The sequence below is a fragment of the Rhea pennata genome, chromosome 3 (genome assembly GCF_028389875.1).
Source record: "Rhea pennata isolate bPtePen1 chromosome 3, bPtePen1.pri, whole genome shotgun sequence".
In the NCBI taxonomy this organism is placed as follows: domain Eukaryota; kingdom Metazoa; phylum Chordata; class Aves; order Rheiformes; family Rheidae; genus Rhea; species Rhea pennata.
Window position 1 is genome coordinate 36,425,698 of NC_084665.1, and position 25,949 is coordinate 36,451,646.

Here is a 25,949-nt window from a genome sequence, read left to right on the forward strand (position 1 = left end):
GCCCATGCAAGTCAGGTGCGACACGTGGACTCAGGCTAGGCAGGATGAAGGCAAGCCAAGCTCCCATGGAGGAGCAGGATTTTCACCTGCACGCAGGCTCTTCAGTGAGGCCGAGGTCCCCCCTCCAAAAGCAAACAGCAATCACTCCCCTTGTGAGCAGTTACGCCCCAGCCACATCCAGTCCAGAGGATAAATCAGAAGAGTTGGATGGCTTCCAGGGCCCAAAGAACTTCATTTGGAGTTGGCCTGGATGCTGCTTTGCCGTGCTACCATCCTGTTATGACTGCTGTGTGAATATACATAGTCTGAGGCAGCTGCCTCAGCTCTATTGCAGGCACTTTTGAGGGTGAGAGAGAACCCCACACCAAGACAGTCCTTTGAGCAGGTAGAGTGGTTCTAGGCAAAATGCACTATCCAAGCAAGCAGAGCTTAGAGTTGCTTGCTTAGAGTTGGTTGGTAGCAGATTATGTTGCTCTGTAAACGTCGTACATTTCCTGAGCCCTCAGAGGCAGGAAGAGAGAGGGATGGATAGCACTTTTCTCCTTCAGATGCCAGGAGCAGGTAGCCCCGCTCGCAGGCAGGGTTTGACATGTCACACCTGCCAGTAAGGAGCCCACTGTCTAATGCATCCAGTAGGAAGGTCTTGTGTTTCCTTGGGATGAGATTTCACACCCAGAAAGGTCTCCACACCTGGGCCCACTGGTGCACTGCTGACCTGCCATCCTCAATTTTTCTGATTTGCCAACTTACAAATATTTCCAAGCTCCTGTACAGCCAGTGCAAATCTAGTGACAACAGGCTTGTCACCTCTGTTACCTTCCACAGACATGTATGAAATAGCCCATAGATCCTCACACGCCAAAAGCCAAAAAGCAAAGATGCAAAGCAGACAGCTCCTGGGGCTCCTTATCCCAGACATCCATGGACAGCCTGCTCACCTCTTCACCTCACTGCTGGACTCTACAAGATGTTACTGGACAAGATGAAACAGCCTCCTGAAGTACTTGTCTTCTTTCCACTGCTCCTCTGTCCCCCGCAGAGGCACTGCAAATACCCCTGCTAAGCTGCATGAACCGGCCTTCAGTAAAAGCCAGATCCTTTATGTCGGCAAAAGCAGCACTGAGGCAGCCATGAAAGCAGTGGTTTGTATTAACCCAAGAGAGTTGCCTCCAAGAAATCCAGGAGCCTGCAATATGCTCTTCTCCAGTGCAGCCAGATTGGCAACATGTGATTCACTCACCTCCATGGCTGATGAGGGCTGAGGAAAGGACACGCTTGCAAAGGGCCTTTTCTCCCAGACTCCAAAGCAAATCATAGAAGATGCAATGGTATCAAGATCCCTCACAACGCAACAAGCATGGCAATTGCTTAGGAGTTATCTGTCCAGGACGGTGTGGTCTTGCTGAGCTGTCACTAGCAGCAGCTTACACACTGCTCCAACAGTGAACACAAAGTCCGTTACCAGTGCAGGGGATGCTCAGGGTGTCGCTTCTCATCTTGGTTTGTAAGTTCCACTGAGACAACGTCTACTCGCGTCTGCACAACGGGGCTTGGCTCCTGACAAGGCAGAGGCAGAGTTGGGACTGTCACCACATTCCTTTGTATTAGGGGCTGGAAAGGAACCCAGGAGTCTTGCTCCCCTTGTTCAGGCCCCTCAGACCACCCTCTTCTCCCTGAGCTGGGAATTTGAGCTGAGCCCTTCAAAAGTATTTTGGTGCCTAACTCCCATTGATTTCAAGGAGCTTAAGGTAACTACATACTTTTGGAGGCTCTAGGCTCAGACTCAGGAGTCCAACTGACTGGTTGCTTGTGCCCTGTAGCCTCCAGAGGCAATGCTGGAGGGTCTGTTACACAGTGGAAGAAAACTAAGATGCAAGGCAGAAGGAGAAGGCAAAGGAAATCAAGGTCAGAATTAAATTCTTTAATACAAAAAAAGTGTTTGTCGTCGTCGTCGTTGTTTTTTAAGATATATCTGTAATTTCTTTGTTTAAAAATAAATATGTACTAAGGAATATCTTGAAAAAATTCACTAGACACAATATGTAGTGTTAATATCTTTTTTCCCCGCAATTATTACAGATAAACAGTAGCACCAATAAATAAAATGATAACAAATATTAAAATTAAAAAGGAGAGAGATTCAAGATGTAGAATTTTCTATTTTTCCTGTCTCTTCTTTTTACATATATAAAAAAATCGTAGCGTCTATTTAATCCGAATCACACATATACATAAACATATATATATATATATACAAACACATAGCCAAATATATATATAGTATGTAGATGTATATCTAACCCTTGTCTCAATAGGAATGTGTAGGGGTAGGTGTTAGAGAAATTAATTAAATAATTGCCCATAACATGCTACTGACTCTGCCAACAATTGGGGAGAGATGGGATCGGACAACAGGAAAGTTAAAATTTATACACAACCAGTACAAATTAAAAAAAAAAAAAAAAAAAAAAAAAAAAAAAAAAAGGAGGTACGGCTTATAAATAGTTGAAATTAAATATTAACAAAGAATACTGAAAAATCCCTACTCTTTAATTAAATTATCTGTTTAATTTCTAATTTAAAAAGGGATATTAAATAAGTATATAAAACACTTTCTCTTCCCTCCCCCCCATCGGAAGCCTCTGTCTTGCGCATGATGCAGCATGAGTATTATACATTGTAGATGCAAGCACCCACCCGTGTGTTTTTTCTCCTTCTGAAAACCATCAGTCGGATGGGGAGTTCCTAGTGGTTAGTAGTCACTTGTTGTGAGTCTATTTTTAGACTGTCTTGTCTTTTTGGAAGATTTCCGTGTTGTACATTATCAAGCGTTGAAAGTTCAGTTGCAGATGATGTTTGGCAGCATTCTGACACAGACCGAGTACCTTTTTGATTATTATTATTATTATTAATAATTTTAATCACAGAACTAGATTATATATATCCACACAGATGTACAAACACGCTTTCAGGGGTGTGTGTGTGTGCGCACGTGTATAAGGTGGGTTTCACATACACCACAGGGTATACTGCAGATACACACACAGCCAAGATTTTCAGACACAACTTAGGGATTCCTGCTGCCTTCACATTTGATTCCTCAGCCCAAGAAATGGAAAAGGGGCCTGATATTTGCAGAATGTCAAGCAAAAAAATCTGACGTTCTCAAGGGTCATTCACACTGGGCACACAAAACTGAAGGCAGCAAAAATTGCTTCCTTTTTTCCCCCTTCAATCTTGGCATACACATATATATATATTTATATTTATATATATATATATACATACACACACATACATATATGTAAATATATATATATATATATATAAAGAGAGAAACATACATACACACAGACATAAATGCACACATTCACATACACACACACCCCGACTGTGTATATACTTTTGATTAATATCCCTTTCCAGAAATGTTCCATAAGCATCTTGGATGCTCTTGAGTGGCAGCTCTGTGCATGAAGAAAGCAGACAGTGCTGAACAATTGTGTGGCTATGCACCGGTCCCCATTCTTGCTTCAGCACACTGTAGGCCTTGTGTCCTTTTGCAGCCACCAAGGGCGGGAAATCTAGACTCCTGTGATACTTCCTTGAATGGAAAGTTAGTGCGCATCAGCTGCCCACCATCCTTAAAAAACACCAGCTCGTCTTTCTGGCAAAGTTTCTATAGCGAATAAAGTCAACGCAAAATGTACACTGACATCCCATGTCCCAGCAAGGCAGGCAAGTTATGAGACGATAAGGGCGAAAGTTGGGGGAAGAGAGGGGAGGAGGAATCCTTGATCACGCAGACGGCCTGTTCCTTGGCCTTTGACCCATCGCACCCTAGGATGCCTCTCTTTGGAACTCCCTGCCCATCCTCTCCGTCACCTCTCCGCCCTGTCCAAGGCAAGGAGAAGGCGGTTTGTGGAACAGCACACTCTACAAAGAAACAGCGGAGGCCGCACAAGTCAGTTAGAGTTAAGAAGTTTACACCCAGCGCTTCTACTTAAGTCCAGTCTTAGCTTGTTTCTTATGCCCCAAGTAGCCCGCTTGTGTCCACAGCAGTCGAGTATTATCCAGTGAAGACACCAATAACATTAGCAATGTTAAAAAAAATAATCAGTATATATATATGTGTGTGTATGTGTGTGTGTGTGTGTGTGTGTTTGTGGTTAAGATATACATATATGTATATATAGATGTGGTTAAAATATATATACATATATATATATGTATATGTATGTATACACACATATATATGTATGTATGGGAAAACCCATCAAATACACCCCTATAGTCTTCCTGGCTCTGTTATTTAGCAGCATGAAAAGAAAAATAAAATAAAACAGTTCAAAACCCAAAGGTGAATTCTGTGCGGCGGGTGCCTTGGGGAATGTTCCTTCCGGAGTCCATCGTCCGTACTGAAAGTGCTGTGCTCTACCGATCCTTCATTTTTAGGGTTCATTTGGATTAGTGTTTTGTTTTTTTTCTGTCCAGGCGAGAAATCAGGCTCCAGAAACAGGGCTGTTCCCCCTTCTTTTCGGCTGCTCACCGTCTCGGTTTTTCACATCTACCAGAGAGGAGAGGGAAGGGAAAAAAAAGAGGAGAGGTTAATGCTTGTGATTGAGGGGCTTGAGGGGAGGCAAATACAGTAGGGACAGGAAGGAAGGGAGGTGGCTGATGTGTTTAAGAGCACATGGTGTTAAGATATGGCGTGATGTCACTGGTGGGGTGAGGTGCTGTGCAGATGGGGCAAAACAGCTGACAATCTTAATCCATGAATGACTAAATGAATTCTACTCCCCTAAACCCACCTAAACTGGGGAGATACAGGTACAGGGATAAATTTAGAAGCAGAATCACAACCTTCCCCACATACAAACTGTGCTGAGTGTCTTATCTGCACCCTCTCACACCACAGACACACACACACACACACACATGCACACATACATATGTATGTACACACACAGAAAAACAAGGCTAAGTAATGCATGCAGAAGGACACACTCCCTCAGCTCTTCACCTAGCCTTCTGTTTGGGTTGGAAGCAATGCAGACAACGAAGTCTCATGCAGGCAAGAATGTGAAAAGAAAGCGCCTCTCATTCCACTGGCTGCCAAGAACAGGGGTTAGCGCCAGAGAAAAGCAGCAGCAGCTCGCAGAAGCCGTAGGAGAAACAAGAACTTTCCCTTCCTTGTAGGGCCCAATTCAAACTCTACAAGGAGAAGGAGCAAGAGGAACTTCAGCTTAACCAACTTTATACCCAGAAAGACATAAGTTACCTGCTCCCATGACTCCTTCCTATCCTCTTGGCCAACACACCAGCTCTGGAAACCTCCTATAGTGCCTGTAACCCCACCAGAGGGAGAAACTGGCAAGAAAAACTAGTAAAATACTTGAGCCATCATGACTACTTTGGGGTGTTGTCTCTTTTTTCTTTGCACTTGGGAATATTTCTCATCCTTCAAACTCTGTAGAGATAATTTCCAGCTATTGTGGGGACAGGGTAGAGGAGCAGGCAGAAAAGGTCAAGGTTAGGTCTAGTCTCATTCTTCAGGAATTATGTTTGCTGGGAGAAGTGTAAACCTGGAAGCTGCTCTATTCTGGCCTATCCATCAATTTACTTACTCACTCAAGTTACAACACCTGAGAAAATTCCTCTGTATGCAGAGCAGTTTTCAAAGCTCTGGCAGTGCCAGAGGCTTCTCTGGGTTTTGACACAAGCACTGTCACACTTAATGGAAGCACTTGCTACTTGTAGCAGTCTTAGTCACCCTACCAATTCCAGGCAGGAAAATGGATGCCTCTTCTTTCAGGATGTAACCAAAGCAGACCCTGATTCTCTCTCCCTTTTCTCATTTAACCACTGCCACTGCAATATTCCCTTGATAGGAAGAAAGCTCCTAGATGGCTGTGAATGGGGCCCAAGTTTAGAGTCACAACCAAAGGCTCATTAGTGACCTCATCTCTATGTCTATCTCTATAGATAAGTAGGACGATCACACACCAGAGATGTACACACAGCTAGTGTGAGTCAGGAGACTCTACTGAGCACTGAGGTAAGAGCTAGGAATTTCAGTTCCTGCACATGTCCATGCCATAGACGGTGGGTGACAAATAGCACTCAGACAACACACACATAGCATGGATCTCTGAACAGACACAGCGTCTTTGCATCTCCTCCTCACATCTGCTTTGCCTCTCCTCCCTCACATCTGAAATAGAGATCTCTGCCTTCATCTGGAGACAGACTTAATCCCACTGTATCCCACATCACAGCCCTGTGTGAAGCCCTTCAAACTACAACTCTGGCCATGCAGGGAACTTTGAGCACAGTGCAAGAGGACAGAGTCCTCTCCCTGGCTTTAGAGAGGAAGAGGCAAAGGAGAATATGGAGACAGCCTTGCAGCAGGCTTCTGGCCTGGCTTCCCTCACTCTGTGCACAGCAGAGTGCCCACAAGCTGCATAAAAAGCTGCTTGAAAGACAGGGATCAAATCCTGGTCAGCTAGGAGGGATTTGGCATTGTACAACAGCACCCTCAGAGCTGCACATAAATAATGTACAGAGGGCTACAGACCCTTCCTTTGCCTACCACATCAATGTGAACTCTGTCATCTTGTTCTTGGGGAAAGGATACCTTAGATACAAACACTCTGTCTCTGGGAGCCATCCCCATCCAAGTCCTGACAGCAGATCAGAAACACACAGCCACCATTTGACACAGAAACTCTGTCCTTATCTCCGTTAACCGTCTGCCCTCTGGCCCAGGTAGGACAGAGAAAAGAAGTGATCACAGAGCACTGGTGCCAGAAGTCAGCAGGAAGCAAGCTCCCCCCACTTTCTCTTTCTCTCTCTCTCTCTTTCTTTCTCTTTCTCTTTGTGTATTTCTCTTTCATCCTTCAGGACACAAACCTGCAAGTGCGCTCGTTTAACTCAAGCTGCCTCGACTTGCAACGTGAGTCTGTGAATTTGCAGGAACATTTACAGGTCTGGGGATCTTGTACAAACAAGTGCTTTCTCCTTTCTGAGCAAGGCTCACAGTGACTGCAAAAAGGCAAAAGGAAAGATGTCTAAGCTACAGCGCTTCAGCAGAAAGAAAATACACATGCAACACCCTAAACATCAAAGCAATCCCCTTGCCCCCTCCCACAGCCCCCATGCTGCCCACTAGAGTGTCGTGGGCTGATGGGTTTTCCAGCAGCACCGCTGCAGTCCCAGGACTTCTTCAGGACAGCAACCCCTTGCATTAGCGTAAAGAGAAAGAAAACAGGCTCTCTGCACAGTATTCACAAATGCTGCATTGGATCCAGTGAACACAGGCCAAAGGGAGGAGGAAGGGGGAAGCAAGGATGGGAAGGTGAGAGGTCCCAACTAGCTATTGATGTATCAATGAAAGGCATTCTCTGATGTGAGCTATTCGAGTAGAAAGAGGCCAGCAGCTAAAAGAGTTAAATACACAGGGGCTCTCCTCCCCTGGAAAGCAGCTGGGCTCCAGCATCATGTGCTTACCCCTGCAGTCTGCACTGCCTTTCTTTCTGTAAGCCTCATCCCACCTTGCCACCTAGAAGTCTCCTATGGAAGGGCGGTGAATTTGCAATGCAGAATTCTGTGAACCACCATGAGAGAGACAGAGCAAGAAAGACAGAGCGAGAGAGAGAGAGAGAGCGAGAGAGAGAGCGAGAAGCCACCAAATCCAGCAGAGAGACAGAGCGCCCCACCATCTCCCCAACATTCCTCTCCAGATTCCCACCATCCCACCTCTCCTCTTCACTTGTGATTCCACCAGACACACACACATACACGCACACTCACACACACACACACACACGTGCGCGCGCATGCACAGCAGATGCCAGCCTGTCTGTCACCAGTCATCAGAGCAACAAGGACACAAGACAAGTCAGGGGAAGTTGATGACAGAGTTGCAACTGGAAGAAGTGGAAAAGAGGTGCAGAGCACCCGTCCACCCACCCATATTCTCATGCCTTGGGAAAGCAGTCACCACTGAGGATTAGAGAGAGCCAAGCAAGCTAAAGCCACCTTCCCTGAGCTTCCCTTAGTGCCAGAGCTGTGCCACCACCAGCGCTGCCCCTGCAGGGTCTGCAGCCCACCAGTGACTGAGAAGAGGAAGGTGAGATTTTGAGTGAGCAGCAAGCAGGTGGACTGGTTTGGGGAGAGGGAGGGAAGAGAGTCTACAGGCAGAGGACACAAACGTACAAGCTGGGTGGTTTGTACCGGCCTTTCTTGCGCTTTCTCTTTTGACCCTTCCCCTTTCCTCGCTTTGATTTTCTGGAAGAAAAACAACAAAAAAAAAAAAAAACAGAGAAAGAGAGAGAGAAGGAAAGAAAGGGAGAGAAAGAGAGAAAATGGAAGAAAACGCAAGGAAGAAGAGAAAAAAAATACAGCCATGTGCCTTGCTGGGAGGGGGAAGCACATGAGGCAGGACTGGAAGGCAAGTCTCATGGCTGAAGCACAGATCTCCACCTTGCATACAAATTCACTGCCCCCTGTGCTCCCGTCAGTACTGCAGCCAGCCTGCCCGCAACCAAGCCAGTGCCAGGGGACACAGCGCGCGCAGGAACCACCTCCACACAGGGCGATCGCCAGCCGCCACAGCAAAGGCAGATCTGCTGATGTCTCAGAGGGTGCCTGCTCATCCAGACAGGGGCAGTGAGAAAGGGATGAGGGGGAAGGAGGAAAGGGAACAGAAAGCTTCGTGAAAGCATCACACAACTGCAGTGAGTGCAGGTGGCTGTTTCAGGCAATAAGCTCAGACACACATCACTTGACTGACAAGAGGCAATCTGAGTAGAGGGGCTCTCCCACATCTCCTGCCTTGGGGAAAAGATGACATTCAGACTCAAAGCAATGCCCAGCACCAGGCTGAGGAGGGGGCAGCCTAACTCCAAGTAGATTTGCTGCAGGGTTGGCATTGCTCCTGCCTTGAGACTGGAGCGAACGGACCCTGGGGGAGACCTGGTCTACACAGGGCTGCTGTGGTGGGGGCTATCTAGCCTGAACACTCTGCTCACCCATCTGCCTCCTGCCAATGGCTCAAAGGACTCCAGGAGACCTCACTGTCCACTACTAGCCCCTCCAGTATCCTCCTTCCTGATCCCCACAGGAGAAAGAGAGAGGTTCAACCTTGTTATGACACCCAGGAGATGATAACCAGCAAGTGGCTTTCAGACCTGCCCTTCTTTCCTTCCCCATCCCCTCCCTCCCCTCACTTTCCACATGAGTTAAGTGGAGCCAAGGCACTGACTCGCTTCTTAAAAATTCACCAATTGCTTCTGATTTCTGTGCAAGGGCTGGGACATACAGGCCTGAACACTAAGCACTGATCTCTACAGTCTGGTGAGAGCTTGGCAGACAAGTGAGCCCTAGCACGTGGCAGCTCAGCAAACACTCCCTTCTTCCTTGCTCTGCCTCCTTCCTTCCCTGGCACAGCCACCTACAGAGATGGCAGTGGAGGGAATATAGGGGGACAGAAAGGAAAGCACCTTAGAGGCGTTGCTTAGTCTCTTCACTGGAACAAGTGTCTGAGCATTGGCTCCCTACCAGTCTCTGGCCCTAGCTTCCAGGAGTTACAGGGAAGCAGTGAGGGGAGGGAAACCAACCTAAAGGGAGGAGAGGGGCACCAATATAAATGGACTTTCAATTCAGCACTAATCAAAGCACAGCAGTCACTCCCACCCCTTCCCATCCTTCCCAGGGAGTGCAGAACCAGCAAAGAGCAGGCAAGGTACTGTTAGAGAAGAGGGAAATGCAACACGATTTGGGCTGGCTGCTTCACCCACACCCCATCCTCACCAGAGTTCACACAGACCCAACTCTCGCACACCTTCAAACGACAGAGCCACCCAGACCGGACCGGTCCCCGCACAGCCCTGCACAGAGAGGAGTGTTGGCTGCACACAGCCCAGTGCAACCACAAGCAGATTTCTAGCAGGAGGAGGAGAGGCTGGAAAGCAGCTAGAAATACACAACCACCAAGAGAGGGATGAAAGGAGATCTCTCTCTCTCTCTCCCGCTTGCTCTCTCTGTCTGCTTCAGCCTCATCTCCCAGTATTCACCCCTTTCCTTTCCAACTCCGCACCTCTAAATGGCAGAGTCGCTATCCCAGCCATGCACAGTCCAGTGGACCCCCTTGCCCAGGGAGGTCACTCTTTTTTTGATGTTGTTCCATGTTCTGTGATCGTTCCTGCAACTACTGCAGGACAAGAGCTTATTTATCTACTTTCCACAACCTTTTTATTTTGTGGAGGAAGGAAAGGGAAAGTTGTGCTTAACCTCCTTCAGGTCACCACAGCAAATCCATCAGCTTGAACAAAACTCTCGTGAAAGCCTCCACCAAGACCCCACCAGGACATCCACTTCCCTTTCTGCCCTCCTGAACCCCCCACCCAACCAACAACAGTATCACATCATGCATGGCATCAGCCTTGCCTCCACCAGGCCTCTATTGCCACCTTTCCCTGTAGCCAGCAGAGTTCCTACCCAAGCTGCTGTGACAGAAGCCAGCAAGTTCTCACTCAAGCAGCAAGAAAAAATATAATAATAAAGAAAGGCAGCAATTTGCAGTAACCAGAAACACCCCAGGAAGAGGGAAGGAAGAGCAGGGGCTGCACCTTGAATCCATTCCGGTAGGACACACATGACGGGACTTCCCTGACTCAGGGTAAAGCATTAGAAATGACTGCCATGGTCGTGGGTCATGCAAGTTCCAGTTCTGGGGTATGAAGGAAGGACCATCAGATCTGGGTTTCTGTGCCCACCTGGAATGGATTCAGAGTGTTGCCCATGCACTATTGTATGCCATCTCCAAAAACACCTTCTCAAAGTGAGTATCTCCAACCAATTAAAGAAATGGGCAAGGGGCAGTGGGGAGCGGAAACACCAACCAACCACCAAAAGAGAAAGGAGGAAAGGTTTGTCACTTACTTTTCTTGTTTATTTTTGACATCTTTCTTTGGTCTGTGGGGGAAGAGAGAACAAAAGCCTTATTAGAAGGGAGCTTACCAAATACACTTTCAGCATATCCCCAGTTCCCACAAGTCCATGCACAGCTGCCACTGCAAGATGCTTATGGCACATGTTAAGTGATCGTTCTCAAAGTCTCTGTTCTCCTGTTGCAGCTTGCTGGCAGGCAGTGCCAACAGTCCCTAGGTTGTAGGCTAGCATTGTTCACCCATGATACCTAGAGACGGAGGGTCCTCACCAGCAAAGGACTTCTTTTCCCAGGCTCAGCCATCCCACTGTAAACCAGCTTAGGAGAGTATAGAAGCCTCTGGACAATAGTACCAAACCAATGGCCGGAAAAAGGAAAGACTCAGGGTAAGTTTATTGCAAGTGCAACCAGTGATGCTCCATTCTCACCTGCAGTCACATTTACTGTGCTGTAAGAAGCTCATGGGCATAATGTGCTGGCTCTGATGAGGTTTAATTCTCATGATCTGGAAGAAAAGAAAAAAGAAGTGTCACTATCTATTCACTATTTACACTCACAGCTCTCAAACTGCCTACTGCACAGCAGAGCATTTGCACCCTAGGTGCTCCTGCAATGAACATGGTAGAGTTTGAGCTGGCTTTGTGGCCCCATTCTCCCAGTCAGAGAAGGCCTTTCATCATGAACAGCAGCAAAGCTCTGTTTGCTCATACATGCAAAGTGCCAGAACTGGTGGACTGCCTTGTAGACAGACAGGGGAGCAGGCCTAACACCACAGCAAGATTCTCACCGAGCCACCCCTGGTCAACACCAGAGCTACAATAACAGAGCCTCCAACCTGCTTTCAGATAAGAGGCATGCTCCAGTATAAAGCAAAAGCCCAAAGCCAAAGCTCCATGCTCCGCATGTTTTCCCTAAACCACCATTCCGTCCTGGCTGACATTGACTTGACATATCAGATAAGCCTAGTGCTCTGTGCTTAAAACATGCTGCAGAGCCAAACACTTAACTAGCCCCCAAACCCTTGCTGCCCCCAAGGGAGTCACAGTGGAAGCTATGCACGACAGTACATGTATTGCCACAGCCTTTCAACCCATAACCTGACTGGACCACTAGCTCTAGCATTTGCACTAGCAATCTGCTCAAATGCCACCGACCTTTTACAGGCATAGGGGCATACCAGTCAACAACTGTAATTCAGTAAAGAATGGTAGGAAGAAAACTATCCTTAGCTACATCACACTAGTAGGGCCTGGCCCAGACTGGAGCCTGTGAGTGGAAAAGCAGTATGGGGAGCCATGGAAGCAAAAGGACAGGTTCTCTGCCAGAGAGATTAAACATAGCTCAGCTCACAGGTAAAAACAGCTTTCTGGTAATCACATAGTCCTGCATGTCTCTTGTCCATATCACAAAGTGATGACAATATTTACAGCGCCTATTCTAGAGGCTGAGGGACAGAATAGTAGGAGGAGGGGGCTACAGTTAGGAGTAATGAGCATCAGCAACATTGTGGATATGAGCTGGGATCCAGGCTGGCAGAGAAGGTCAGTGACAAAGCTCTCTAAGGAGAGTCTGCATCTTCCTAATGTACACAGCCTTTGCCTTTACAGCCAGTCTCTGTCTCTTCCAAGAAATGAATTCAGCAGCCTCCAAACAAAGGAGGAGGACGCCCAGAGGCAGAAAAGCTTTTACACTTGACACTGCAACAGTATGTTTCTTAGAGCCCCCTTTCACCCCTGCTGTGCCAATGCAGCTAATGACCCAAATCCCCTGCTCTGCTGGTAAAGGCTGACCTCACATGCCCTCCAGGAGAGAGAGTACTGACAGGCTTTTCCCTTTTGCACTAGTCAGCTGCCTTCAGAGCAACAGCTGTGTGGACCAAGTGCTGAGCTACAGTGGAGCAAGGGCCTGTAAAGGGTCTTCTTGGGAGCCTCAGAGATAACAACATCAGAAATCCTTCCTTTCATTCAGAAATGCTCCTCTGCATGCTCCTAAGCTTCTGTATTTTGCTGCTAGCAGGGTCAGAGCCACTGACAATCAAATTCTTCTCTTAGCCTTGAACAGGGAAGATCAGCTCATTTTCAACCCTATGTGGCATAATGCTGGGCACAAGATTGAAGCGAGAAGTGAGAGGTGAACCGTCCTGATCTGACACTCTCCAAGGTCTCCATCTCCCAGAATAGGATGCTCTTCCTCTAGATGAGCTTGAGCTGGGACACGGGAGGGTCATGCTGGCTAACTTGCACCCTCCACCCTGGCATGCCAGCTTGCAAGGTGGGTCCTCACCTCCATTGTGACGTTGTACACATCCACAGGGACACATTCTAGACCCTCATCGCCGCAGCAACCTGCACATCTCATCAGAGGCACACAGGATGGCTTGAATATGTACTCCACCTCATCAGGGTACTCCTGGAAAATGTCCACCAAGGTCTCAATTGTCCTGCAGAAGCTGCGCTCGTAGACTTCCAGGAATTTGATAACTACCAGGAGGAATGGAGGGAAAAAGTTAATGCCAAAAAGAACAGGACAGTTGCAACACATCCACCCTATGCTCTTCACTAACAGTCTTGCAGGCCTAAGTCCTTTGTCTCTGCCCTCCACATATATCTGCACCCAGGAACACACACACACAAATCAGGCAGGGAAGAGGGGACAACCTCCTCCTACTGCTACTTCATGGCAGAGACAACATGGGCCAGAGAGTCTCACTACATGGACTGACCCTCCCTGACACCATGATGCATCCCATAATGGCTCCTCCCCAAACCCTTTCCCCTGCTATTCCCCACACTCTCAGATATGCTGCCACTGAACATACTAGCTCAGCCAAAAAGCACCTCAGGCTACTGCACATGACTTGGGCTCTAGATGAAAGCCCTTCACTGGTTTGTGTTTCACCTCCTTTCTAAACAGCCAGTTGCTGATTCAGTGGGTTTTAGAAGGCAGGGGTATGAACTAGAGGCAGAAGCATCCTTTCCACAGATCTCAGCACAGAGGCACTCCTGGGCACAATTAGACGGTTCTGAACGACGACTCCATGTCTTTACCCCTCCCCTCAGCTACCTCCCACTCCCAGATCATCCACCTCAATATGCCACCTTCAGAACCACGACAACACCTGTTACAAGTCACAGCCTCCATGTCTGACCGCTTTCCCAGACCAAGGAATCAAGCCACCCACTGGAAAATTCAAAGCAAACTCACAGCACCCCCAGGGTTAACTAGACCACATATAGTCGACTACTGAACCACAATGATACAGTGTGGGAGGGGGAACAGGGTGGATCTGCCTTTACTCCTTGCCTTCCCTCCGAATGGAGCAAGCACTAAGTGCTTGCGATCTGCACTGATTTCACAAACATTTCTCAATGTTTCCCAGTCTCTTGCCAAAGCTTCATCTTGCTGCTTGGTCAAGGGTTGGAGAGATTCAAAGAGATGAGAGATAGGATAGATAAGTACACACGCACAAAATCCAGCTGCTAGTACAGTTCTGCAAACAGTGAGTACCTGGAGCCCACTAGGCCTCCTAGCTCTACCAGCATGCAGGCAAGGAAGATGTCTCAAATGGAGCAGATGATAAGTGTACGCACAAAGAGATAGTGCCTGCCCCATGCTGCTAGGCATTGCAATGACCCACCTGTACAGTATGCAGAGTCCTACAGCACAGAGGTTGATAACTCTGTGTGATAAGCACAAACTGCTTGCATCATGGAAAAAAAATGGGCTCCGGTAAGCGTTTCTAGAGTGCCCTGAACTTGTGACAAACTGGCATAAAGGTTACTTTGCCACAAAAATGCAAAAGCTGCAGGGCCTGGAGCTCACAGCCCGCAGTTAATTGTTGAAAGTTAATTCTAGGTCATGCAGAGCTGACAGTGCCACAGTGCTGAGAGAGCGCGTACAAGCGGGGAGGAGCTCCCATCCAGGGAGCTTGAAGTGTCAGAGAGCGTGAGCAGCTATTAAAAGAGAAAGTGGCTTATGAAAGGGAAACACAGCCTAGCAGGCATGGACTTCTTGTTGGCATTCCCAGCCTAAAAGACAGCATGTCCCTGTTCTTGTCCCTTCTTCTTCCCTTCTCCCCTAACTGCACTATGCCTCCTGTCTCTTCTCCTGTCTTGTCTGTGCCACCTTCTTCTTCCTGTTCCCCTTCAGAGTGACCTTAGTCACTGCCTATGTTCCAGTAAGTTGAACAATTTAGTATTTGGGAAATTCTGCTGTCACAATGACAGCTACAGATCAGCACTGTAGATTTTTCACACTGTGCTTGTAGAAGGGATCTGGGTACTCTGGCATTAAAGACACAGCTCTGGATAAAAATGCTCATGGGCCTACAGCAAGGGGAGGGATGGAAGAGAAGAGGGAGGAAAAGCAACTGTTACCTGTGCAAAACAAAGCCTGCTCCCTGGATTAGTCTGGGGCGTAAAGAGGCAGAAACCGAGCAGAAAACTGAAGTGAAACTGATTCAGGTCTACCATGCTTTCCAAGGGTTTGCAATGTATGAGCAGCTGGATTGTAACACTGAATGTGGACTACAGACTGACCACAAAACAGAACATTCAATTTCTTTTGCAGAGTCTTTACTTTCATGGTTGTGCCCTGATGACTATACTTGAGATCTGGGAGAGCTGACAGGACCAAATGCTTCCCAGAAAGAATCCGGGATTTTCTGTCTTTACTTAACATATGATGATTTTCCGAAGTCTGAATCAGCCTCTGAAAAGGAAAAGGGGAACCTTCATCCAGCTGCTAGTCAGAATATCCTGCCATGAAAGTCCCCTTGCCTTGATTTCACTGGGCACATAGAGCATTCAACACATGCACTATGCAATGCTCCATAGTTAATTGGCACAATTGGTACCCAAACCTGAGCATGTGACTGAGGTACAGTCATTCCCACAACACAGCCCTGCCCCTGCTAGTGTATCGACATTTACACCTAGATATCTGGAGTCATATCCCACACTTTGTCACGCTGATTCAGCCTACGCTTCCTTTCCATTGGCTGTGTTGATGACGGAAGAACATGTCTGTCTCTCACAGGGAAATATAGGAAGGTCACTGAAGGACTAACACCACTTGAAATGCTCCCTTCCTGCATGGCCTCAGACCACGTTAAAACTCAATCCCACATTTAACCCACACTCCTAACCTGTAAAACACCTCCACATTTGAGTCAGAGGTTCTTCTTTGTGAATGGAGAGGGAAGCAAGGTTAAAGCCTAGTCAGGGCCCACATTAACTCTTCAGGGCAGGCATACCCACAGCAGACAGGATCAAATTTGGAGCAGTCGAGTGGAAATAAGCTAGACCAGAGAAGGAGCAAGTCTGTGATCATTTTGCCTCCCTCCCCGTCAATGGCTTAGCAGCAATATAGACACACTGTTCTTTTAAAAATAAGAGTGCAGCCACAAGTGCTGGTGGTTTCCTTTATTTATACCAGAAAATCTTTTCTCGTGGAACAAACAAAGAGTGTTTGTCCGACTCCTCTACAACTTCCCATGCCACAAAACATGGGGAAGGCTCTCTGAGCATGAAAGGGTTGGGGATGAAGTTAAAATTGCAGACTCCAACCAGAGTAAGTCCATCCCAAATTAAAATTTGTCAGAGTTTGACATCTCAGAGCAAGTACAAAACAGCCAAAGACACAAAATCACCTCCTATCCCACCCCAAAATCCGTACGAGCTGTAGCAGAAGGAGCTGCACAATTGTCCCTGTGGAAAAGAGGCATGTCTGCATAGATGCAGAGGACTGCTCCCTCTTCACAGAGCAGAAACTGAGGCACAGAGAGAGACTCTCCAAGGTCATAGAGCTGGACAGAAGTACAGCCAAGTAATGCCAAGAGTCCTGATTTCTAGCTCACAGATGTATTTGCATTGCAGAACCAGGAATAGCACCATGGCAAGAGCACTTAAGTCCAACACTCACATCTCCCCCTGTCCCAGCCGCCTTCTTGTGACAGCAAATTACATTCTGTTCAACTCTTTCTATCCGCAGGAAGGTGGATGGCCACAAAAAAATGGCACAGATGAGTATACTACCTCTTTTACACCAACAGTAGTGGGACCATTTACCAAAATAAGCCTCACAGCAGGCTCCATCTTGATCCCTCTGGAGTCAGTGAACCCTCCTCTGTTGACTTCAGCTGGAGCAAGGGTCAAGCACAACACACAGCAGCCCGCCAGCAAATCACAAATGGATGCCCATACAAAATGGACACCTATCACCGGCACAGCCTGCCACAAACTTCTGCCAGCACACAGGCAGTCTGTCATACTAATAAAGCCACAGATATTGAAATAAAGCGTGACCAAAAAAAAAAAAAAAAAAAGCCAATCTGGGCCCACACTGCTGGAGCCCTCTGCTGAGCTCCAGCTGGAATAACTTGGGAGGTCACAACCTGCCAGGCCCCTGCAAGACCCAGAAAGGCGGTTAGCGGACTGCTCCACTGTGAAGGTATAGGAAAAACACGGACAGCTCAGGCTGGTCTTAAAGCAGCTGATGATCACCTCAGCTGGAAGGCTACCCAGGTCCACAGCACTGGCTGCACGGGGCCAGGGGTTAGCAGGAGGCACCCCGATCACCCCGGTGCTAACTGCTCTTCTGGCCTACACGCAGATGCACTTGCACAGTCCGAGAGGGCACGGGGCACTGCCGCGGCCTGGCCCGTGGGCACACAAAATCAGAGAGGCTGCGGAGGCGTCGCCGCGTTTCCTCACCGGGTGATATTCCCACTCGTGCTCGACTGCCAGCGGCAAGCTGCGCAGGGCCGACCGGGGCGCGCTGCGGTCCCCCGACCCGCTGGGGCTGCTAGCTCAACCCAGAGAGAAAGGGAGTGTTTTCTGAGCCTAGCTCTGGGCTTAGCAAGAGCGCCCTGGCCGGCCGGGGGGGCCGGGGACTGTTGGGAGGGACGACTCTGGAAAATCAGCCTAGGCTGCTGGGGCTGCTTCTCCTTTTTTTCTTTTTTCCCCCCATCCTTCCCCCCGCTCCGAGACCTCGCGGTCCCAGAGGGGTCGGGGCGCTGCTTCGGCCTTTGTTCGGGGATCAGCCCTGGCCACGGAGCCGGGCGCCGGCGGGGGGAAAAGAGGCGGGCAGCGCCGATGACAAATTTGTTCCTACGGCACTGTGGCGAATCCCTAGGAAACTGTGCTCGCAGCTACGCAGCTCTTTGTGTGCGCATATATATATATATATATATTTATATATGAATGCGTGTGTGTGCACAGGCGCACGCACGCAGTTTTTCAAGAGTTACAGGAAAGGCGCGGCGGGCTGGGCCGGCCCCGCAGCACGCTCCGGCCCCACGGCGCGGCCCGGCCCCACGGCGGCGGCGGCCCCACGGCGGGGCCGGGCCCGCGGCGCGCGGCGCGCGCGGGGGCGGGGGCGACGCCGCCGCCGCGAAGGGGTTAATGGCGGCGCCCCCCGCCCCGCCGCCGCCGCCGCCGCCCGGGAGGGGGCGGTGTTGGCTCTCGGCGGCGGCCGGGGCCGCCTCCCCCCGAGCCCCCCGGGCGCCCCCCGCTCCGCGTCGGGCCCGGCCGGCGCTGAAAGGGAAGACGCCCAGCGCTTACCTTCGTTGGGTTTCCGCTCCCCATCCCCCAGGGCAGGGGCAGCCTTCGACAACTGCAAAGATAACAGAGAAATCGGTCAAAACGCGGAGCCGCCACCCGCTCCCCGGGGCTGCCGCGGGCTGGGGGGCGGCCCCCGCCGCGGAGGGGGGCCCCGCGCCCCCCGAGGCGAAGCCGGACCCCTCCGGCGGCCCGGACGGGCACACAGGGACCTTTTGTCTTCCCCTTCCCTCGGCGCAGGGGCCGAGGTTAAAAAAAAAAAAAAAAAGGAAAAAAAATCACGCGGGGGCCGGAGGGGAGAAGCGGGGCAAGGGGGCGGTGTGGGGCTGCCCGAGCCCCCCGCGGGGGAGGGGGGGGGAGGCAGGCCCGGCCTCGGCCCCCCACCCCCACCCCACGGAGGGGGAAACCCATCCCCTCAAAAGGCATTTTCAACGATTAAGGTCAAAAACGAGAGCGCGAATCGGGGCTGGGGGGGGGGGGGGGGAGGAAGGGGCGGAGGAGAAAAATAACATTGGTGACCTTCTCACGCTGACATGACAAATATGCCGGGAGATTTGTCCGCGCTCGGGCTCCGCGGCAGGCTGGCGGAAGGTATTTCCAAAAGGGGCCTGCCTCGCCAGGCCGACCCGGGCGGGCTGCGGGCCCGCGCGCCGCCTTTGCAGCGGCAACCGCCGGCTCGTTTTTCTCCCCCCACCCTCGAGCCTCCCTCTCCCCACCATAAAGGTGAATCCTGCCGAGGCGAGGAGTGGGGAGGGCGGGGGGGGGGGGGGGGGGAGACAGGCTGTCCGGCTCGAAAGGGCATCGCTCCTCTTTCAATGTCACATACGCCTGTCGCTGAGCAGTGGTGGCCGTGGAGGTGTCGATATCTGGCCCCGCGTCAGAGCGGTTAACCATTACAGCACTGCTTTGGCGAGTAATTCCACGAAACGGCCCTGGTTCCTCTCCTCTGCCCGTGGCGCAGAGGGTGCCTGGGGCCCCCACCTACTTCCCGAACACAAAAAGGCCCCCAGCCCACCACGGTGAGCTCCACGTTCCTCCCTGCTGCTAAGGGGCACTTCCAAGCAGCTGGAGCAGGCAGCAGTGGAAACAGGTAACCCACCCCAAGGTCGGGATGGAGAAATGTCAGACCGCTTTGCTAAGGAAGTCTTTGCAACTCCCAAGTGTAACAAAAAACTCCACTCTTCCTGCTCTGTGTGAGGGTTTTAGCTCCGACTTTTAACTTTCCAGCCAAGACAGGTTTCCCCCTGCTGTTCAGTTCTGAACCAAAACCAGAAAATGCCCCACTCTTCACTAGTACAACGTATACTGCCACCTGTGTGACTCCACACACCCCAGGCACGGCTGCATTTCAGCAGAGGCCTAAAAACAGTGACAATACATGCACATAGAATATGGTTTTATCAACAATGCACTGCGTTTAGACTTAGAAAAAGCCCCCCGATCTCAACAGTTGTAAATCCAGCCAGAAACATGACTGAATTACGCAGGCAAAGTCCACCTCAAGCTCACAACAGGAATCTGCTACCTATGGTCTTCTACGCGGCTCTCTCTGCACACAGGGTAAGTACCACCTCATGCACACCTTTTATAAGTGTCGGCTTCTGAAAGGAGGCCGAAAGAGCGCTGGCTAAGCCCCAGAAGCCCCTCTCCCAGCCATTCCTTTGTGTCTGTGCACACTTCCCTTTGTCTAAGGCTCTCCTGACCTAGCTCCTTGCTTCTCAGTTTGGCTAAGTCCTTCTGTACCTGGGCGTAACACACTAGTCCAGGCTTGAGCCACACCATGCATCTCTTTTTTCCCTGGGGAGGAGGAGCCGTGTGCCCGATCGCAGTGCTAAGGCTGTGATAACAGTTTAAAAAACATTTTCTGAGGAACAGTTTTGTTCCTGAAGTGTGAAGGTCACTGCAACAGCACAAACAAAATGGAGGCAGCAGAGATTGCGGTGGCCTTCCAAAGCCACTCGGTGCCCCAGTATCTATGGGTCAAAAGATAACTGCACCAAGTCAGAAAATCCCCAATTTGTGTCACAGCACAGGAAGAGAATCACTATCCAAGTAAGCCCATGCAAGTCACAATGCCCCCAAGACCTTCTGCAGAGGGATTTGTTTCACACACAGAATGACCATGATGGACTGAGCAAAATTAGCTCAGAGATATCTGCAGGGTCACTCTGCCCATTCTCCATGTGAGGCTGCCCAGCCTTCTGCTGCCAAGCCCCCTGCCTCCCTCCACACACACACAGAGTACACAGATGTCAGAAAGTAGATGTAAGCCACACACTTTCACTGCACACCTGCCACCTAGCCAGCACCTCTCCCTGCCCTGATGTACCTGGAACAAGAGCTTGAATCCTCTCCCAGAGCTCACCTATTCCCAGGTTGCAATTCCACCCTGAGAGGAAGGAAACTGAGATAGGTACAAAGCTTACTAGGAGTGGGATGAACAAGGGAGCTGGGCTCCCTATGGCTGAACTCTGCACGTCATTTCTGAACACTCAAGGGGAGCTCTCATTAGAAACTCAGAAGGTTTCTCAGAAATACCAGTAACACAGTGTCCGCCTACTATGCTAAGAAACTTCTCTGCCCTTTCGGCAGTGCCTTTCACCTGTGGCTAGTGCCCTCAAAGCCTGTCCACCAGAACAGCAGATGGGGTAAGGGATTTTGTCTCACTTTAGACCAAGCTGCTACAGATCACACAGGGCAATTGGAAACCAAAAGCCTTCCAAGGGACAAGCAGGCCCAGCATGCCCTTCGATAGAAGCCTGAAGGTCATGCGCTCCTCTGCTGGCTTTTGGAATTACTCAACAGCTCTGCAACACAATTTCTTTCCAACAGATTTTCAACATTTCCCGGAGGTGTGGAAGCAACCCTGAGCTCCTGAGAGAGGTAAATGACGCTGGGAATGGGGCTAACCAAGGGGAAGCTTCTTCTTGTGCCCTTTGGTGGTCAAAGCAAATGCATGTTCTGAAGTGGGGCAAAACTCGCCCTGACAAATCAACCTGCCTCTCCCTGTGTTCCCTTTTCCTTCGGTTCCAGTATGAAGCAAGTTATTCTCTGGAGGGAGAGAAAAGGTTAATCAAGTCATTCCTCTACAACCATAACCCCCCTCACCAACACCACCAGTACTCTTTCTCTCCTTTCCCCTCCCCCTAATCTGTGCAGCCTCATTAAAAGAGCTTTGTAACTGTTTAGGACTGGAACAAACAATCCATCCACTTTGAGAGGGACTCTGGGACAGGAGTTAAGGCACTTTTCGTCTTAGGCGCTAGAAATTCTTCTCAGCGGTTTCTACTTAAGGGCTGGGGGGGGGGGGAGACTCACTGCACTCCTTCTCCATTGTACATTCAGACAGCGGTTGGTAATCCTGCAAGCTGCCAGCACAGCAGAGGCACCTCTGACACAGAGCAGAATGGAGAGGAGAGGGTAGCTGGGTTTGCTGAGGAATTAGTGAGCCTCTCTGAGGTGTCAGCATGGGCTTCCCTGTGTTCCCCAAGGAGCTCTCCCCTCAGCGTGTCCTCGGAGCAAGGGCGAGCAGCAGCTCCAGGAAGGTGACCTGCTGCGTCCTGTCTGCTGAAGGGCTCGGGAGGCACGTTCTGGTGGTTCCCAGCATGGCCTGGCGCAGAGACATACCAAAAGCAGCGGGCCTAGTGGGTGTGTGATCATTAGCAGTCTAGTCACAGGCTCGCTCTCCCTCCCTCAGTGTCTGATCATTGCCTCTTCCCTATGGCAATACAGCTGGCGTAGCCAGGTCCCACTGCCTTTCAGAGCAGGAAGGGAAGAGTTCCCAGACCCTTGTCAGCAGTAACCTGCCACCAAGCTGCAGCCAAGACCCTCAAACAAAGGAAGATCAGGAGTAACCGGCCATTCCCCATTCTGTAGGAAACAGAGGCCTGGTAGGGGACAATAACCTCAACTTCCCTGACTCCACAGGGCATGAGGACCATACAGCACAGCTGAGGCAATGGCAAATAGCTGGGACGGTTGCACTGTGAAGCTACCTTTCTTCCCCGTCCTAGACAGCAAGGCTATCGCCGCAAGTGGTGGCAGACACCTGTGGCATCAGCACTTCCCAGCCCGGAGCATGACACAACTTCCCACTGTTCCAGCCTCACTGCAGGAGCAACTGTAACAACTCCTTCAACAGCAGAGACATCCCCCTGCTGCCTTCACCAGGGGAGCACTATGATTCCAGCACCTTTCCCCCCTCACCTTTAGGAAAGCAGCCTGACAAGCACTGGACCCTGCTTTCCCAACTCAGCCTCTGCCAGGGCTTCTATTTAATTCTCTCCAACACGCCTGGCTAGCTAGATAGGTTTTATTCGGCATGACAGTTTGATTAACAGTACAGATAAATATTATCATCAAAGCACAAAGCCCTATTCCCAACGTGAAGAGTCTTGCTTTCTGCCATGCCCACAACCATCGTCAAGCTGCCTACGTGAGATCTGCTGGTATTTCTAAGCTGGTATTTCTAACGTTCCCATCACCGTGGTGCCCAGGCGACCAACGGACAAATAAGGACAGAACTGAAGGACAGACCTTACCATCTATCTGTCTGACCACTTATATGGCCCACATGTCCCAACTCCAGCAATACTCTCATATATTTATGTCCACAACATTTCCCCTTATCCTCATGAATTTTTCCATACCTTTTTTCCCACCATTATCTTCCTCCTTTTTTCCATCAGCACCACCCTCTTGTCTAGGGGAAAAGGCAGCATGAGGTTTTTACACAACTCTAGAGGACAGACAGACCTGGACTCTACCTGATCCACAATTTCATCTCTGGGGAAGAGGAAGGGGAGGGGAGAAGGAGCAAGGGGAGGGTTGAGCAGTATTATCACTAGACACTGATACAGTGTCCAACTGATAGGCAGGGAACTGATTCTATTGTACTCAGGAGTTTACTCAGGAGCTGGGAGGCAAAGAAACGCTGTTTTAGGTGATGGCGAAAAACTCTTAGAGAGCGGAAACAACTGTCCCATAAACCAGATCTGGCACACAAGCTACACAGACCTGCTCTGTGACACATTCATAATGAGAGCTGAGCAGTGGCTCCTACCGAGCCCAGTCTAACGTACGCCTGTCACTAAAGAAAGTGGAGATATAACAGGCTACAAACAAAGCGTGCAATGCCTGCATGACTTTGGTTACAGCTGAAATGGCTCCTAACTGGGGAGTTACCTTCCAGCATTAGTGCTAAATAAACAATGTGAATAACTGATTAGTTTGCAAACGGCATTTATTTTCATGATTCTGAGCGATGATCTAGCCAACATGCTCTCCCAGTGCTGAGAAGAAATGGCAGCAGAAAACTAACCAGTTACAGCCTTTAAAACATAATCCATGTCCGCCTAGCAAATACTGCCACTTTCACGTGGACACTCTGACTAAACCCCTTAATATCTCTTGGCAACACAGCCCTCTTGATTATTCTAAAAACAGAAAGATTTATAGGACAGGTTTCCACAGAAAGCTTTTTTCTCTTAAAAAAAAAAAAAGAAAGAAAGAAAGAAAAAGAAAGAAAAAGAAAAGAAAAGGAGGAACAGTTGGTTTCTAATCCCTTAGGAATGACAATGAGGCAAAAGTAAAAGTGACCGAGGAAGAGAAGAGAAAAATGTGGGGTTTTGTAATCTCCGTGCAGGAGATATGCATTTTGAAAAAAAAAAAAAAATCTGGAAGAAATTCAGGATCCATTTTGTCCTCTTTGATCTCTATTTGTTTTTCCAGTTAGGTATTTTGAACTCCACTCGGCAGCACGAACCCGAGCTGGGACTCGGACTCAAGGCAAATACCGCCGAAACACCCTTTTGCAATGTCAGGAGAGCCGAGGACGGGAGGCGAGGCTGATGCAAGAAGCCAGCGCGCTGCCTCCCTGCCCCGCGCCGCCCGCAACGCCCCAGCTCCGGCCTCGGCCCCGGCCCCGGCCGAGACCCCATGCCGCCGGCCCCTCCGCGCCGGACCGGGAGCCCCACGCCAGGGGCGTGCAGTGCGCGCACACGTGTGCGGACACCCCACGCGGCAATCCCAGCTCCTCGGGAGGGGGAGGGCGCTTCTGAAACGCCGGGCAGCACTTTTTCCCCCTCCCACATTGCATGCACATACACACGTATATCTATACATGTATGCGAATATATACTTCTATATATGTTTATACATATATATATTTCTATATATGTATATACATATATATATATACACACACACGCACACACGCGTGTTGCGCGCTGCAAGCACCCACTCGGGCTCCCCAGTGCCAGCACAATGGGCAGTACAGGGGCACTGCACCGAGCAGGTGGGCCGCGGGAGGGGGGAAAGAAGGGGAAAAAATAAAGAAAAGTCTTTCTTTTCCTCTTGCCCCCCCGCCCCCCCCCCCCCCCCCCCCCCCACCGCGGACGCCCGGCACAAAAGCCCCCGGCGCGCCCGCCGCCCGCCAGCCGCGGCTCCCCGCTTACCTCCGCGCTGTGCAGATAGAGCAGCGCCGCCAGCCCCCAGTGGATCCAAGTGAGCAGAAAGTTCATGGTTGCCGGCGCACGCCGCGGAGCGGGGCCCGCCGCGCTCCGCCTCGCCGCCGCCGCCGCCCCGCCGCCGCCGCCGCCGCCGCCCCGCCGCGCTCTCGCCCGCGCCGCCTCCGTGCCCGCCGCCGCCGCCTCCTGGGGTGCCGCCGGCCGGGCGCTGAGAAGAGGGTCCAGGGGAAGGGGGCTCCTCTTCGGGGTCGCCGACTTCACCCCTCCATGAGGCCGGCTCTCCGCCGGCCCCCGCTGCTGCTCAGGGTGGGCGCTCCGCCGGGCCGAGGGCAGGCTCCGCGGCCGCCCGGCCGCCGCCGCCGCCGTCCGGCCGCCGCCGCCGGGCAATCCGAGCTCCACAGCGGCGCCGGTGCGCGGCCGCGCTCCCCGCGCCGGGGGCAGGCAGGCAGGCGGGCACCCGCGCCGCGCTCGCACGGTCTCACGCGCACACGCCAAACTTTGCGCGGAAAGTTTCAATGCATCTCTCGTCCTGCGCCCCCTCTGCGCGGCGGCCTCCTCCGGCGGCTCCCCGAGCTGCGGTCGCCTTCCCGGGGGGAAGGGGCTGATCCCACCGCCGCGGCTCGGCCCGACCCCTCTCCGGCAGCTCGGGGCGGTGAGGCGGAGGGGACGAACAGAGCGCGTTCCTCCTGCCCTCTCTGTCTCTGTCTCTCTCTCCCTCTCTCTGTCCACCGCTCAGAGAAAAATGAGAATTAAAAAAAAAAAAAAAAATCCAAACTGGCTAAAGAGGGAGGGAACTGGGGCGAGGGGAGGCTCTGCAGGAAAAGAGAAAAAAAAAATCCCAGCGGATCAAAGTGTAGGTGGGGAAAAATAAATTAAACGAGAGGATAAAGGAAGGCGGAAAGCCAACAGCAGGTCCCGGTGCCGGGCAGGGCTGCTCCCGCGGCGCGCTGTCCCCCGCCGGCGCGGCTCCGC

The 25,949-nt window shown here is 50.8% G+C and overlaps 1 protein-coding gene across 7 annotated transcripts; it reads right to left on the reverse strand.

Annotated features, from left to right (window-relative positions):
• Nucleotides 1-2,548: 2,548 nt before the first annotated feature.
• VEGFA (vascular endothelial growth factor A) lies at nt 2,549-25,087 on the reverse strand. 7 transcript variants are annotated; one of them, XM_062572007.1, is made up of 9 exons: nt 24,966-25,087; nt 18,514-18,565; nt 13,235-13,431; nt 11,380-11,456; nt 10,945-10,977; nt 10,632-10,778; nt 8,218-8,289; nt 6,913-7,044; nt 2,549-4,567 (listed from the first exon to the last, which is right to left on the reverse strand). In XM_062572007.1, the coding sequence occupies exons 1-9, from the start codon at nt 25,029-25,031 to the stop codon at nt 4,546-4,548; spliced, it is 798 nt and encodes a 265-aa protein (XP_062427991.1). In that variant the 5' UTR covers nt 25,032-25,087; the 3' UTR covers nt 2,549-4,545. The 7 variants fall into 7 exon arrangements, with proteins under 7 accessions (XP_062427991.1, XP_062427992.1, XP_062427994.1 ...); XM_062572008.1 differs by lacking the exon at nt 24,966-25,087 and adding an exon at nt 23,160-23,187; XM_062572010.1 differs by lacking the exon at nt 10,632-10,778.
• Between the last annotated feature and the right edge of the window lie 862 nt (nt 25,088-25,949).